The sequence below is a fragment of the Lissotriton helveticus genome, chromosome 2_2, assembly GCF_964261635.1.
Source record: "Lissotriton helveticus chromosome 2_2, aLisHel1.1, whole genome shotgun sequence".
In the NCBI taxonomy this organism is placed as follows: Eukaryota; Metazoa; Chordata; class Amphibia; order Caudata; family Salamandridae; genus Lissotriton; species Lissotriton helveticus.
The window spans coordinates 387,888,130-387,900,434 of record NC_136060.1 but is presented as its reverse complement, the minus strand read 5'-3'; the positions used below and the strand labels follow the sequence as shown (position 1 = coordinate 387,900,434).

Below are 12,305 nucleotides of genomic sequence, written 5' to 3'. Positions count from 1 at the left end.
ACCTTATTGTTTTACTTGGATAATTGGCAAGTTGCAAAAATGCTCTTCCAGTAAGTCACTCAGTTTCTCTCAATGTTTCAGATTTTTTATTGTCTGGGGGATGAACGGTCAGAATCTCCATGTGAAAGTGCAGATGAAACGCACACGGAAATATCTGTGTTGTGCAAGAAACCGGAGAAAATACTGTCTTCAAAAAAGGAGTATGTTTGCCAGGTGAGAACTAAGTGGAATAGTATTTGTAGAAATATTTGAATTCTTTCTTCGGTTTTGACGTGCAGCCATGTGTGAGAGCCACTAGAGGTAAACTAATTGTAAATGTGTTTTTGGTCAGAAGCATTAATGGTGTAGGGATCACCAGTGTGAAGATTCACAAGAGAACATTAGCATAGTGGTCCTGTGAATGGTGTGGAGCATTCTTTTTAATGAGTGAGGAACTCATTTGTGATTCCCTTCCACCTAGTGCCAGAGATGGCTTGTATGTTTCTCCTCACATCTCCATAAGTAGAATCACTCAAGGTCAGTAAGCTTTAAGCAGAAAGCCAATGTGCTTCAACATACTGCCCATTCGTCATATATTTTGGAAAGGCTGGTTGTGGCACTCGGAAAAACAAAAACTGAAGTTTGCCAAATTTTTTTTTTTTTTTTGTAAATTTCTTTTATTGTTGCATCATACGGATCATCAAGAAAAGCAGTGTGGCAATCCGGGGGGGGCGTCAACATTCCGCCAACCCCCGGTGATACGCAACATTTTGAACACAGTAGCATACAGTATTTATCACGATAAGATCATTTCGTGTTCCAATTTTTCACCCCAAACCCCCCCTCCCAACTATCACACTGAACATCCCCGGGCAACTGAGAGGCCTCTATCCGAGGTCCCCCTTCCCGCCCTTCACCTCCCCCCCCCCCCAAACAACTCGTCCCCCATACCTCCCCCCAGGCCCCGGATCTCGTGTCTTCCACACCCCACATGGCAGAAGCCACAAGCATTAGGTCGACTCATCCTCCGGGTCCTCCAGGTTCAACAGGTGCAAAACATTCGTACATGAGACCACCTCTGTGGGCCATATCGTAACCCTCAATTTTCCCCCCCCCCTCCACAGTGCATCCCCCTATTCGAGTCCGTGATAGTGCCTCCACTTGGCCCATATTTTACGAAATTTCCTCGGGCACCCCCTCGCTTTATACGTAACCCTCTCAGCTGCCATGTACATGTCTAGGCCTCGTCTCCAGTCATCCAGATTCGGCCGTCCTGGTGCCCCCCACATTCTAGCAATATCTCTCTTGGCGACTACCAGCGCCAACAACAGGAAGATAAGAGAGTATCGTGTGACATCCACCTCAGTCGACAAGCCCAGGAGCGCCAACCTAGGGTCTCTGGGGACGTCAACCTCCAGAACTGCTGATAATTCTGTGAAGACCTCATTCCAGTACCCCTGAATCACGGAACAACCCCAGATAATATGGTAGAAATCACCCTGAGGATGTTGGCACCTCAGGCAGGAGGCATCAGCGGCCCTCCCCATCCGGAAGAGTCGTGCCCTATCAAAGTAGGCCCTGTGGAGAACCTTGAATTGGATGAGGCGAAGCCGCGATTTGATGGCCACCTCCCTAGGGTGCATGAGGATGAGTTCCCAATCCAGGGTTTCAAACGTGCCCACATCACCCTCCCATCTCTCCCTCAAGGCCTGTAGGTCACCTAGCATATTGTTTGTCAGTGTTTTGTAGATCATGGATACCGCCCCCCTGTGTATCCGCTCCTGGAGCAGGCGTCCCTCAAGTGGTGCATATTGGGGAATGTCAGTAAGGGATATGTTCTGTGTGCCCCACGCATGTCGCAATTGCAGGTATCGGAAGTATTGTGTGTTATGAAGACCAAATTCCTGTTGCAGTGCCTGGAAGGTTTTCAGCCCCCCCCTCGCCACGACATCCCCGATCGTAGAGATGCCAATGTCATCCCACTGTTTGAAACCCCTCAGTTTGTGGAGTTCGGTCAGCCAGCTGCAGGACCACAGGGGGGTTTGCCGGGTGGGTCTATGTTGCCATCCCATTTTCACCGTAGCTTTACGCCACGCCGTTAGGGTGATTCTAGTTGCCGGGAGAAGCCTACGACCCCCCATACCCCCGTACAGGAAGTGTAAGACCGTCCTTGCGCCCCATTTGGATTTTTCTAGGGCATAGGTCGGGTGATCCGCTGGGGCATGTATCCACTCGTTGACCGGGGCCAGGTGTTCGGCCCAGTAGTATGCCTCTAAGTTGGGAAGCGAGATGCCCCCGCTGTATTGGTGCCGCTGCAAAGTCGTTAGTGCCACTCTCGGTTGTTTCCCCAGCCACAGGTAGGAGCGGAGGTCAGCGTGTATTTTTGATGTAGTTGCGGCAGGCAGCGGGTAATATTCGTTTTGGAGGGCGTATAAGAATTTCGGAAGAAGGATCATTTTATACAGGGCGGCCCTGCCCAGGATGGTGAGTGGGAGTTGTCGCCATCGCTCCATTTCCGCCTTCGCGGCCACCAGGATCCTGTCAATGTTAGCAGTATAGGAACGACGGGCGTCTCGGGTGATGAAAACCCCCAGATATCGGAAGCCCTCTGTGGTGTGCAGGAGCTGTTCGGGCAAGCACTCCCCTCTAGGGGCCCCCTGAGGATCGTAAATGACCGATTTGTGCCAGTTAATGGTATGGCCGGCCACTGCCCCGAAGTCTCCCAGCTCCTTAAATAGGGCAGGGATAGTCTTAGTCGGCTCCGTGATGTACAATAAAACGTCATCAGCGTAGAGGGAGATTTTCTCCTGGTCCGCGTCCGACTCCCCCCAGTGAAACCCCCTCACGTCCCCGTTGTATCGAATGCGAATCGCCAGGATTTCAATCGTGAGGGTGAAAAGCAGTGGGGATAGCGGGCACCCCTGTCTTGTCCCCCGCTCTATCGCAAACTCTCTGGATAGCCTGCCATTGACCCTCACCTTCGCTCTGGGGTTCGAATAGAGCAGCTTCACCCATCCTAAGAACTTAGGCCCTAACCCAAAGCGTTCGAGCGTGCCCATCAAGAAGGGCCAATGTACCGCGTCGAACGCCTTCTCCGCGTCCAGGGAGAGGAACCAGTGGGGTTCATCCCTGTCACAGACCTCCTGGAGCCAATTGTGGGTTCGCCGTAAGTTGAGTTTGGTGGCCCTATCCGGGAGAAACCCAGATTGGTCCGGATGCACTAGATCTGGAATGACCTGTCGTAGGCGTCGCGCCAAAATAGTGGCCAACAGTTTGGTCTCGATATTAAGGAGGGAGATTGGGCGGTAGGAGGAGCACTCCTCCCTGGGTTTATCCTCCTTATATATTGGGACTATGGTGGCTAGGGTCAAATCCGGCGGGAGCCGCCCGGCATCAAACGCCTCGACGAGCAATCCCTGCAGGTGGCGCGAGAGGAGGTCTCCCGTCCGTTTGAAAAACTCCGCCGGAAAGCCGTTGGGGCCCGGCACCTTCCCAGGCTTCAAAAGCGCCAGCGCCTCCGTAATTTCGGTAAGTGATAAGTCTGCCTCCAGGGTCTCACAATCTTCGGGGGTCAACTGCGGGATTTCCATATCTCCCAGATAGGCCCGCACTACCTCCGCTCCCCCTAGGTCTCTAGCCCGATAAAAATTCTCAAAGTAGGCCGCGAAGGCCTCCGCCACGGAGTCATCTGTGGACGCCCGCGCGCCCCCCTGGAGCCTGATCTCGTCCACCCACCTAGCAGCTCTCTCCCGTCTACTCAGCCAGGCCATAAGCTTCCCAGATTTGTCACCCACGTCGTAGAGACGGTGCAGGGTGGCCAAGGCCTGCGTGCGTGCCTCGTTCGTTGCCAATTCCCTGTGAACCTTTTGGGCGTCGAGCAGTTTCCTAAGGTCCAACTCACTCCCCGTGTTATGGTATTCGGTCTCCAGGGACAGTACGGTCGCCTCCCCAGTTGCAATTGCCTCATCACGCTTCCTCCGAGCCTCACCCACCCTAGATTGGAAGCGATCTCTTAGGACCGTTTTCATGAAGTTTGCCAAATTTTTGATCTATCACAGTAATATAGGTTCGCTAGGAGCAGGAATGATGGGCAAGTGAAATTATAGGAGTTCATCACTCGCAAAAGCAAATCCCTTGAAATCCACCACTAATAAATGGTATTTCTTCTGAATTATTTAAATTGAAACAGTTGGTTAATACGGCTTCAAGGGACGTTTTTAACCAACAATACCAACCATTTTACCACTCTCTCAAAGATAAGCAGAGGTCACTGAGAAGGGCATATTGACAGGAAGTCTGGTTTGCAAAATCATAATATCAAGCAGTGCTATTGCATAGGTTATTAAATGCTACTAAATTCAATAATGCTAAAGCATTTTGGGATGTCATTAACAAATTGGAAAGAGGAGGTAACAGGGCCTATACTGTCAACATTAGGAAGGAGGTATGGGTGAGTTTTATTGCTAACCTGTATGGCCCTAGTGTTGCTAACATAATTTGCTCGGACCTGAGATACCATTATGTGAAATGTACTAAGCCACATGCAGTGACCGGGAGCAGCTCAAATCCGGTGCCATATTTGGAATTTTTAAGTAATAAAGAAATAGCTAACGTTTTGTGCAGGATTAAATCAAATGGGACTTCCGGCCCAAATGGGCACCCCAACGCTACACTCCGTGCCAACATAGATATGTGGGCCGAGCTGTTGACTTCTGTGATCAAGTGAGGTCCTATCATTGAATATTGTTCCAGAGTCGTAGCAAGAAAGCATTGTGCAGCCAATTTTTAAAAGTGGCCCAGCAGATAATCCTTCAAACTACCGGTTAATTGCTTTAACTGATGTAGAAGCTAAGGTTTTTGCTTCCCAATTATTGATTGATTTGTTAGATTGGTCAACACCACGGGAAATAATCCCATTTAACCATTCGGGGTTTCGTAACCTACAATTACCAATTTACTGACCCTTACTTTATTGGCAGAACGGGCTGTTTAAAAAATAAAAAAAGTATACGTTTGTTTTATAGACTCAAAAGCTGCATTAGATTCGGTGCCATGATTATTATTATGGCAAAAATCTGCGGGATGGGGTATTCGCCAAAAGTTGCTTGATACTATAAAACTTTTGTATACAAATACTTGGGCTCGGATTAGGCTAGGTGATGGTTTTAGTTTGTCCAGGAAAATCAAGATTTGTAATGGTCTTAAGGTTGCCTACTCCCCCCTGCATATTTTAAAAACTTTTTGTCAGATTTGCTGCAGCACTTTGAAACTGTTAATGCACACCCTCCTAATCTTGCTAATGTCCATCCTAAGTATCTTCAATATGCTGTTGACACTATTTTGTTGAGCCAAACTCCAATAGGTCTACAACGATTAACCCGTTCGGTGCGCCCGTTGGCCAACGGCCGTCCCGAGTACTACCTCAGTAGTGCTGCGCACGTCAGTTGGCTGACACGGCCCCGCCCACTCAATAGAATGACTCGCACCGAGGCGGAATTTACGCCGCGGTTAAAGGGTTAATTGCTGCATTTGATTAATACATTTTTGCTAATGGCGTGGAACTGAATTTTAAAGAAAACTTAAATTATAGAAACGGGCCCAATGCAGTTTGAGACTAGATCCTGAATAGCAAGAGGGTCAATTGAGGTTGTGAAATCATATAAATACTTGGGCATTTTAATTGATAACAAAGTCTTGTTTAAAAGCCATTTTAATGTTCTATGGTCAAAAATATCGTCTTTAGTTTATGCTTTTAAATCTGTACGTAAGTCATTGAGATGTCAATCATACAAACACCCTCTTAAAGTCTTGGGAACCCAGCTACAGACAACTATTGCATATGGCTCGCCCATAACCAGTGGGAAAACATGCAAAATTATTGTTTTAATTTTTAATTAAGGCTTGTAAATCCTAGGTCACATTTGGATTTTGGTCTCCTAAGACAGTCCATGGTGGCGCGAGGGTCATCTTTGAAATGTATGCATTCCTTGTTTTTATCTGATCTTAAGTCCCTAGCAAATAACTGCTGGTACAAAATAACTCACTGTTTATGCTGGCTCTTGGAGATCCTATATTTTAACACATATTCAGAGTTTTGACTTGCAATCAGGGTTTCGGACCTATCCTCTGAACCAAGTTCAAGACGTTTGGGTGAAATTCTATTGTTCAACCTCTGGCCTAGCTTTTAGCGAGGATAGCTTTGTGGCTTCCTGGCCTCCTGGTTTCCTGCATTATACTTGCCGATCATGCCAAATGGCATAAACTTGCTCTGAAGTCTGTGGTTCCAGCACCAGTAGAACCTGTCAGTTTGCATCCAGGTGTCAGAGGAGACTGCCAAATCTCTGCACAGATGGCTGCTCGACCAGCGGCAAACCCCTTTCACTACTCCAACTGGATTTGACAGTGATGAAAGCATTGCTATTGAATTGAAGATGCCTTCAAGTAAAGATGGAAAGAAGAGGTTTTTGGTCTTTAGCTGAGTCCTGCCTCCAAATATCTGTTGGAGCTGTGGATGATTAGCTTGGCGTTTGAGGCCTTTCTGCCAGCCATCTGGGGAAGGCTGGTTCATGTTCACCCAGACAAAACCACCGCCATGTGGTACTGCAACAAAAAGGGCAGGTGGGGTCTTGGGTCATGTGCCCACCAGACACCTCCACTCTGTGCCCATTTCTGTAACCCTTACCCCCCGCATCCAATGTAGTAGCTTGGTTGCTGCTTCTGCTACCTAACAGCGAAGACATGGAACGAACTACCTTTTCATCTACGGACCTCCCTTCTCTTCCAGAGTTCCAAATGTCCCTAAGACCTGGCTATTCAACTGGATCTTGCCTGTGCCTGAATAACCTCATGGGTGAAAAGTAGTGCATTGCAAATCTACTGATTGATTGCCAGGAGGCTCTTAGGGCTTTGGAACTGTGTGAACCGTTGGGGCAATTTCCTCGTGGCACACTACCTTGCTGGATCTTTAAACATTGGGGCAGACCAGCTCTGCAGAGGATGCCTAGTGGATCATAAATAGCGGGCACATCCAGAGGCAGCGTAGAATGTCTTATAGCAAAGGGGAGAACCTCGGTTCGATCTCTTCGCCATCACTGAGAGCATGCAGTGTCAACATGTTTGCACTCTGGTGTTCTTAAGAAGGCTCTGCCTTAGAGACTCATTCCACAGGTCATAGAGGCCAGGACTTTTCTACACCCTCCTGCTGCTACCTCTACTGCCCAGAGTTCTGAAGATCTGGACCAACCATGCCCAAGTCAGTTTAGTGCCTCCAGATTGGGCAATGAGCGTGTGATACCTATATCTTCTGGCCTGAGCATCTGTCCTCTGAGCAGGCTGCTGCTTCAAGAGGATCTTCTATCGCAGCAGCAGAGCAGTTCATCTACTTCGACCTTCCTTCTGAAGTATTTAATGTGATCCTGGCAGCCAGGTGTCCATTCAGGAAATGGGTGTATGCTGGGATAATTTTGTGGCTTGATGCGGAACCCACTAAACGGAACTGCACCAATTCAGGTCAACCTGTTGAATGCATTGCTGTTAAGGGCATCCAAACCGAGAACAGATTTTGTAGAAATTGTTAGATCCCCAGATTACTGCATCAAAATATATTTGTCACGGGGAGCTGAATTTACCATACATAGAGGATTTTATTAGAGCCCGGCCTGCCATCTTTTGGCTCAAAGTATGGCAGAATCCTGCGGCAACCTTAACACAAAGTATAATATCTGACTGCCTTAGTTGTGATAATGGGTTGGAAATACCATGGCTTTCGGCAGTGCGAGAAAGCCTATTGAGTGTTAATCTTGAGCATCTCTTCCTAAAACCTAGTGATCTGGGTAGTGCGAACAAAAAATCCATACAGGGGTTGTTGTATAAAAAGTACAACATGTTAAGGAAAGTAGAAGAGATGCCCAAACAATCAGTGGGAAGGTACATGCTGATTGAAAATACTCCATCTATTTTACCATCAGGATAGCTTCTGAAGAACATCAGTCGCTGGGAGAGACGACTACTGTTTCGCCTAAGAGCAGATACCATGAAATATATGCTTTGTTTTCCATTGGGGCGCACTATTAAGCTTGAGCAAATGATGTGCCCATGTGACATGCACAGCAAACAAACTATGGTACATTTTTTATTCTTTTGTAACTTCTATCAAATGTACACTAAATCATTTTTAATTCCGTTTTTTTAAGGAAACTATGATTACTGAACATAAAACAGCTTATACCAAAATTCTCTGCTTGTAAGAAGATGTTTAGGTCATTCGAGTATGCTTCTTTCTGAAAGCGGCTCTCTGGGCACGCTCTAGCATGCACAATGATTGAAGGTTGAATTTCAGTACTCACTGCTTAAAATATGGATCTAAGTAAATGATAATTACTTTGTGTATAATCCACATGCCCTTATTTTTCATTTTATCTCAAATTGTATTTTTATGTATCTTAAAGATCTTAACATGTATTGTAAATTGATGGATTGGACTTGTGCTTTTATGGATTCAATAAATGGATCAGAATAAAGATTTATTGAATTGAAGTATTTAATGTGATCCTGGCAGCCAGGTGTCCATTCAGGAAATCGGTGTATGCTGGGATAAATTTGTGGCTTGATGCGGAACCCTCTAGACGGAACTGCACCAATCCAGGTCAACCTGTTGAATGCATTGCTGTTTGTTGTCTTTTGCCCACCAAGGACTTGCTGTAGGCACTGTTAAAGGTTATTTGTCGATTTGGTTCGTACTTTCAATGTTTTCTAGATAAGATATACTTGTTGATATAACCCATTGTGATTTGTTTTCTAAACGGTTTGCAACCTGGGTCTTAGACAAAAACCCTTTGTGATGTCACAGTGGGACTTGAGTTTGGCCATCCCTTGAGCAGTGTTCCTACTGAAGGTGGTGATGCCTTTTCACTTCGGACAAGCCATCACTCTTCTGACCATCTTTGTGTGGCCTCATCCATTGAGAAAAGGAGAGGCTCTATCGCTTGGACCTGAAGAGAGCACTGAGCTTTTACATCGATTGTACCAAGGAATATCAGGTGGAAATTCAGCCTTTTTTGGGGTCATTGATACAAAGGATAAGACAATGAAAAATGGACCATCTCCCGGCGGTAAGTTGGTTGTATAGAGATAAGCTACACATTGGAGAAGCAGCCTTGAGAAGGCCTGAGGGCTGAATCTACTAGAGATAATGCTGCTACTACTGTGTTACAAAGGAACAGTGGGTGACATTCTGTAGGATAGCACAAATCATTGCACATAGAGATAGAATAAAATCTATGCCAAAAGTCCAAATGGATATTATTGTATTTATTCAAACATTTAACGTATAAAATGAAGTGGGAAGTAATAAAAAAATTGAAAGTTGTTCAAGGCTCAGACATTTTGATGTGACTGTACAAATACCAAGCAAAGTATGTCACACATTGTCTCAACCGGTCAGCTCCAGTTTAGTAGATCAACTCGAGGAATGCAAAAAGAAATAATTTAGATTACAGTTAATGATACGCATGCTAACTGAATACCTGAAATCTGACATTCCTGTTGGCCTATAGGTTAGGACTATTCAGCGTGTCTTCACCAATGACAAAAAATATTTCCATGTATTTAGCTTCATATGAACTACTTGCTATAGGCACTGGATGGTGCTTGGCATTGACACAGCAGTTGAGCATACCAAAATACCTGCTAAAGATAATAATGCCCTCAAAAAACCAATGAAAGAATCCAATGTGTTCTCGGACGCATAGAATTTGCTTTAAACAAATAAAGAAATCGCCAACAGAGTTCCACAGACTCAAACAGGATAAGAAATCCAATAAAAGAGATAGACATATAAAAACTACAGATTCAAGAGAACCTATCCCTACCTCTCTGATGACTTTTACACCAATAGGCTTTATACAAGACATCATTTTGGACGCCTTGGGGCAGACACAACAAACAGAACACCTTAGTTACATTCTCAGACAGCTCGGCCGAATCCTCCGACAACTCTGACCAAGGAAGGGGACCAGAACCTTCTGTAGGAGAGTAGGGTCTGCAATCCTATGGTCACCCCAGATTTTTGCTTTTTGCTTCACTGGTTTACGACTTTCCCTGGCTGTGGGCCTGCTAATCAGACCCACAGCCTAGCTGTTCTCTCTCTAAATTGACATCCATGTACTTTAGGTGCATTTACCAATTGGTACTGGGCCGCCTTATCAGTCCCTGTACTCAGGGCACAGGTGTACCCAGGGCCTACCAGGGGCTGAAGCATGTATTATGCCACCCCTGGATGGCCATTTAAACCTGACACAACTGGCTGCATGACAGCTGGGGCAAGGTGGTGTAAACACCCTTTGCTGTAGATATAGTATACCTATATCTAACCCTAAAATGGACACATATATTCCTATCAGTCACTCCTATGGCAGGCCTTATCAATCCTGAAGGCAGAGTGCTTGGAATTATGTGAGATGGTGCTCTGGCATGAGCTGAGCCCGTTTGCAGCTTGCGGAACCAAGTCCTAATAGCTGTTCCATGATAACGCTATACCATATACTCTTAAGTGCATTATCAACCTCGCGGTTAAATGCTAACTCTGGTATAACATTATCAAAACATGTCGAGTAAGGTGTCATACGATTTGGAATACTACCCCCCTCGCGAATTCGGGCGACGGGGGTAGCATTCCACCCTTCTAGAGGGACACGACATGTATGTAACTGTGAACCCCGGTTAAAGTTAACTCGAGCCTGGACAAAGGGTTTCCTGCCTTGGGAGGTAGTAGCACCACCCCAGACAGGATTTTGTGTATTGAGGTAGGGAGGCCTGAAAGGAATGAGACATGCCTGGGGCACACAAGGTGCCCTGTGCATACACTGGTTCAAACCAGTTGCTGGGGCATCCCAGCTCTGGCGGAAAACCGGACAAAGGATAGGGGGTGTAGCCACCCCCCTTCCTGGTCCCACCCAGGGGAGGGACCTAGTCAGTAGTGCAGCCCCCTTTAGGAGAATAAAGGTAGGAGCTGGTCCCATTCCAAATCAGATTATCCTGAACTATTCAACAAGAAGAAACTCTGGCCTTCGACGTTCTGCTCCACAGAAGACTGAAGAATCTCCCTTGTGGACAAGGAGTGTCCACCCTGCAACTGCAGGCACCATCAAGCGTCCAGCGGCTTCACTTTTTCGTCTTCCCTCGAGGATCCAGACTTCAGAGCCCGACTAGACCCGGATTCCCAGACCTCTCCGACCTCTACCTGCATCTACAGCAAAGCTGAAACCCGTGGGTGCGACGAGACACGTGGGACCGGCCATCTTGAACGAACCTGCACTTCGCTTCCAGCACGACTCCAGAGGTAAACTCGACCAAGTGCTTTGGGGACTGAGAAGCCCCAGCCCCGAGCAGCCCCTGCACCGAAGATCAGCCCTCCAGCATCCACGAGATCTGCGTGGGGCCCTCCTGCTTGGTTCCTGCTCGACGCGTTGTCTGGTCACTTGCCGGCTGGCTAGTGGCCTCCTAGACGACGAACTTTGAAATCTTCCCTGCTGGTCTGGTTGCTCCAGACTGGCCCTTTGCCCTTCCAAAAGAGGGGCACCCCGGACTCTCCTAGTCCGCACCAGACGCTTTCTTCACTCACCGCGTGGGTTGCCTTGGCCAAGGCCTGTTGAGTCCCAGCCCGGATTTGACACCGCCAACAGCGAGAGCCTGCGTGGGACAGCTCGTGCCTCCATCCTGGTCGTCGAAGACACCTCCTGGTCCACGTGGCTGCAGAGTCAAGCGCCCACTCTTCACCAGATCGCGACGTCGACATCTGGTCCCACTCCAGTCACTGGCTAGTGACTGTGAACATTGTCCCCTCTGCTTTCAGGTCTCCTTCTTCAACAATCCACCCTTGGATTGCACCGGACATCTTCCTCCTGGTCGCCTGCAGCATCTTTTCTTTCAGGCTCCATTGACTTCAACGCGAGAACCCGACGCACTTTGAACCCTATGCACCCGCGGCCCGTGGGTGAGGTAACAAGAGCATTTCGGTGCTCAAGGGTAGTCTAACTGTCCTAGTGTCCAGTTCCACAGTCGTTTTAGTTCTACCTAGTCAGGATTGTCCGTACTCACCTTTAACTTGAACTGTATTGTCCATAGACGTTGTTACGCATCTCGCGTGTGAGTTCACATTCTGTACACGCGTTCCGTGGGCCTCCTATTACTCACCTGAAGTTAGTATAGCGTGGTCCCATCGATCCTACAGCCTCTGGACAGCTCCATTTCCTTTATCGACTCTCACATTCCACTTACTTAGTATATGGTTTGTCGTGCCCCTAGGGCACCATTGTAATTTTGTGCGA

General features: G+C 47.3%; 1 protein-coding gene across 1 annotated transcript in view; it reads left to right on the top strand.

Moving 5' to 3' along the window:
* Positions 1–12,305, top strand: part of NSD2 (nuclear receptor binding SET domain protein 2) — a 1,080,265-nt gene that overhangs the window by 417,216 nt on the left and 650,744 nt on the right. Inside the window, exon 11 of the mRNA XM_078678610.1 lies at positions 82–213. Within this exon, the coding sequence (XP_078534736.1) occupies positions 82–213 (132 nt within the window). The remainder of the gene's footprint in view (positions 1–81; positions 214–12,305) is intronic.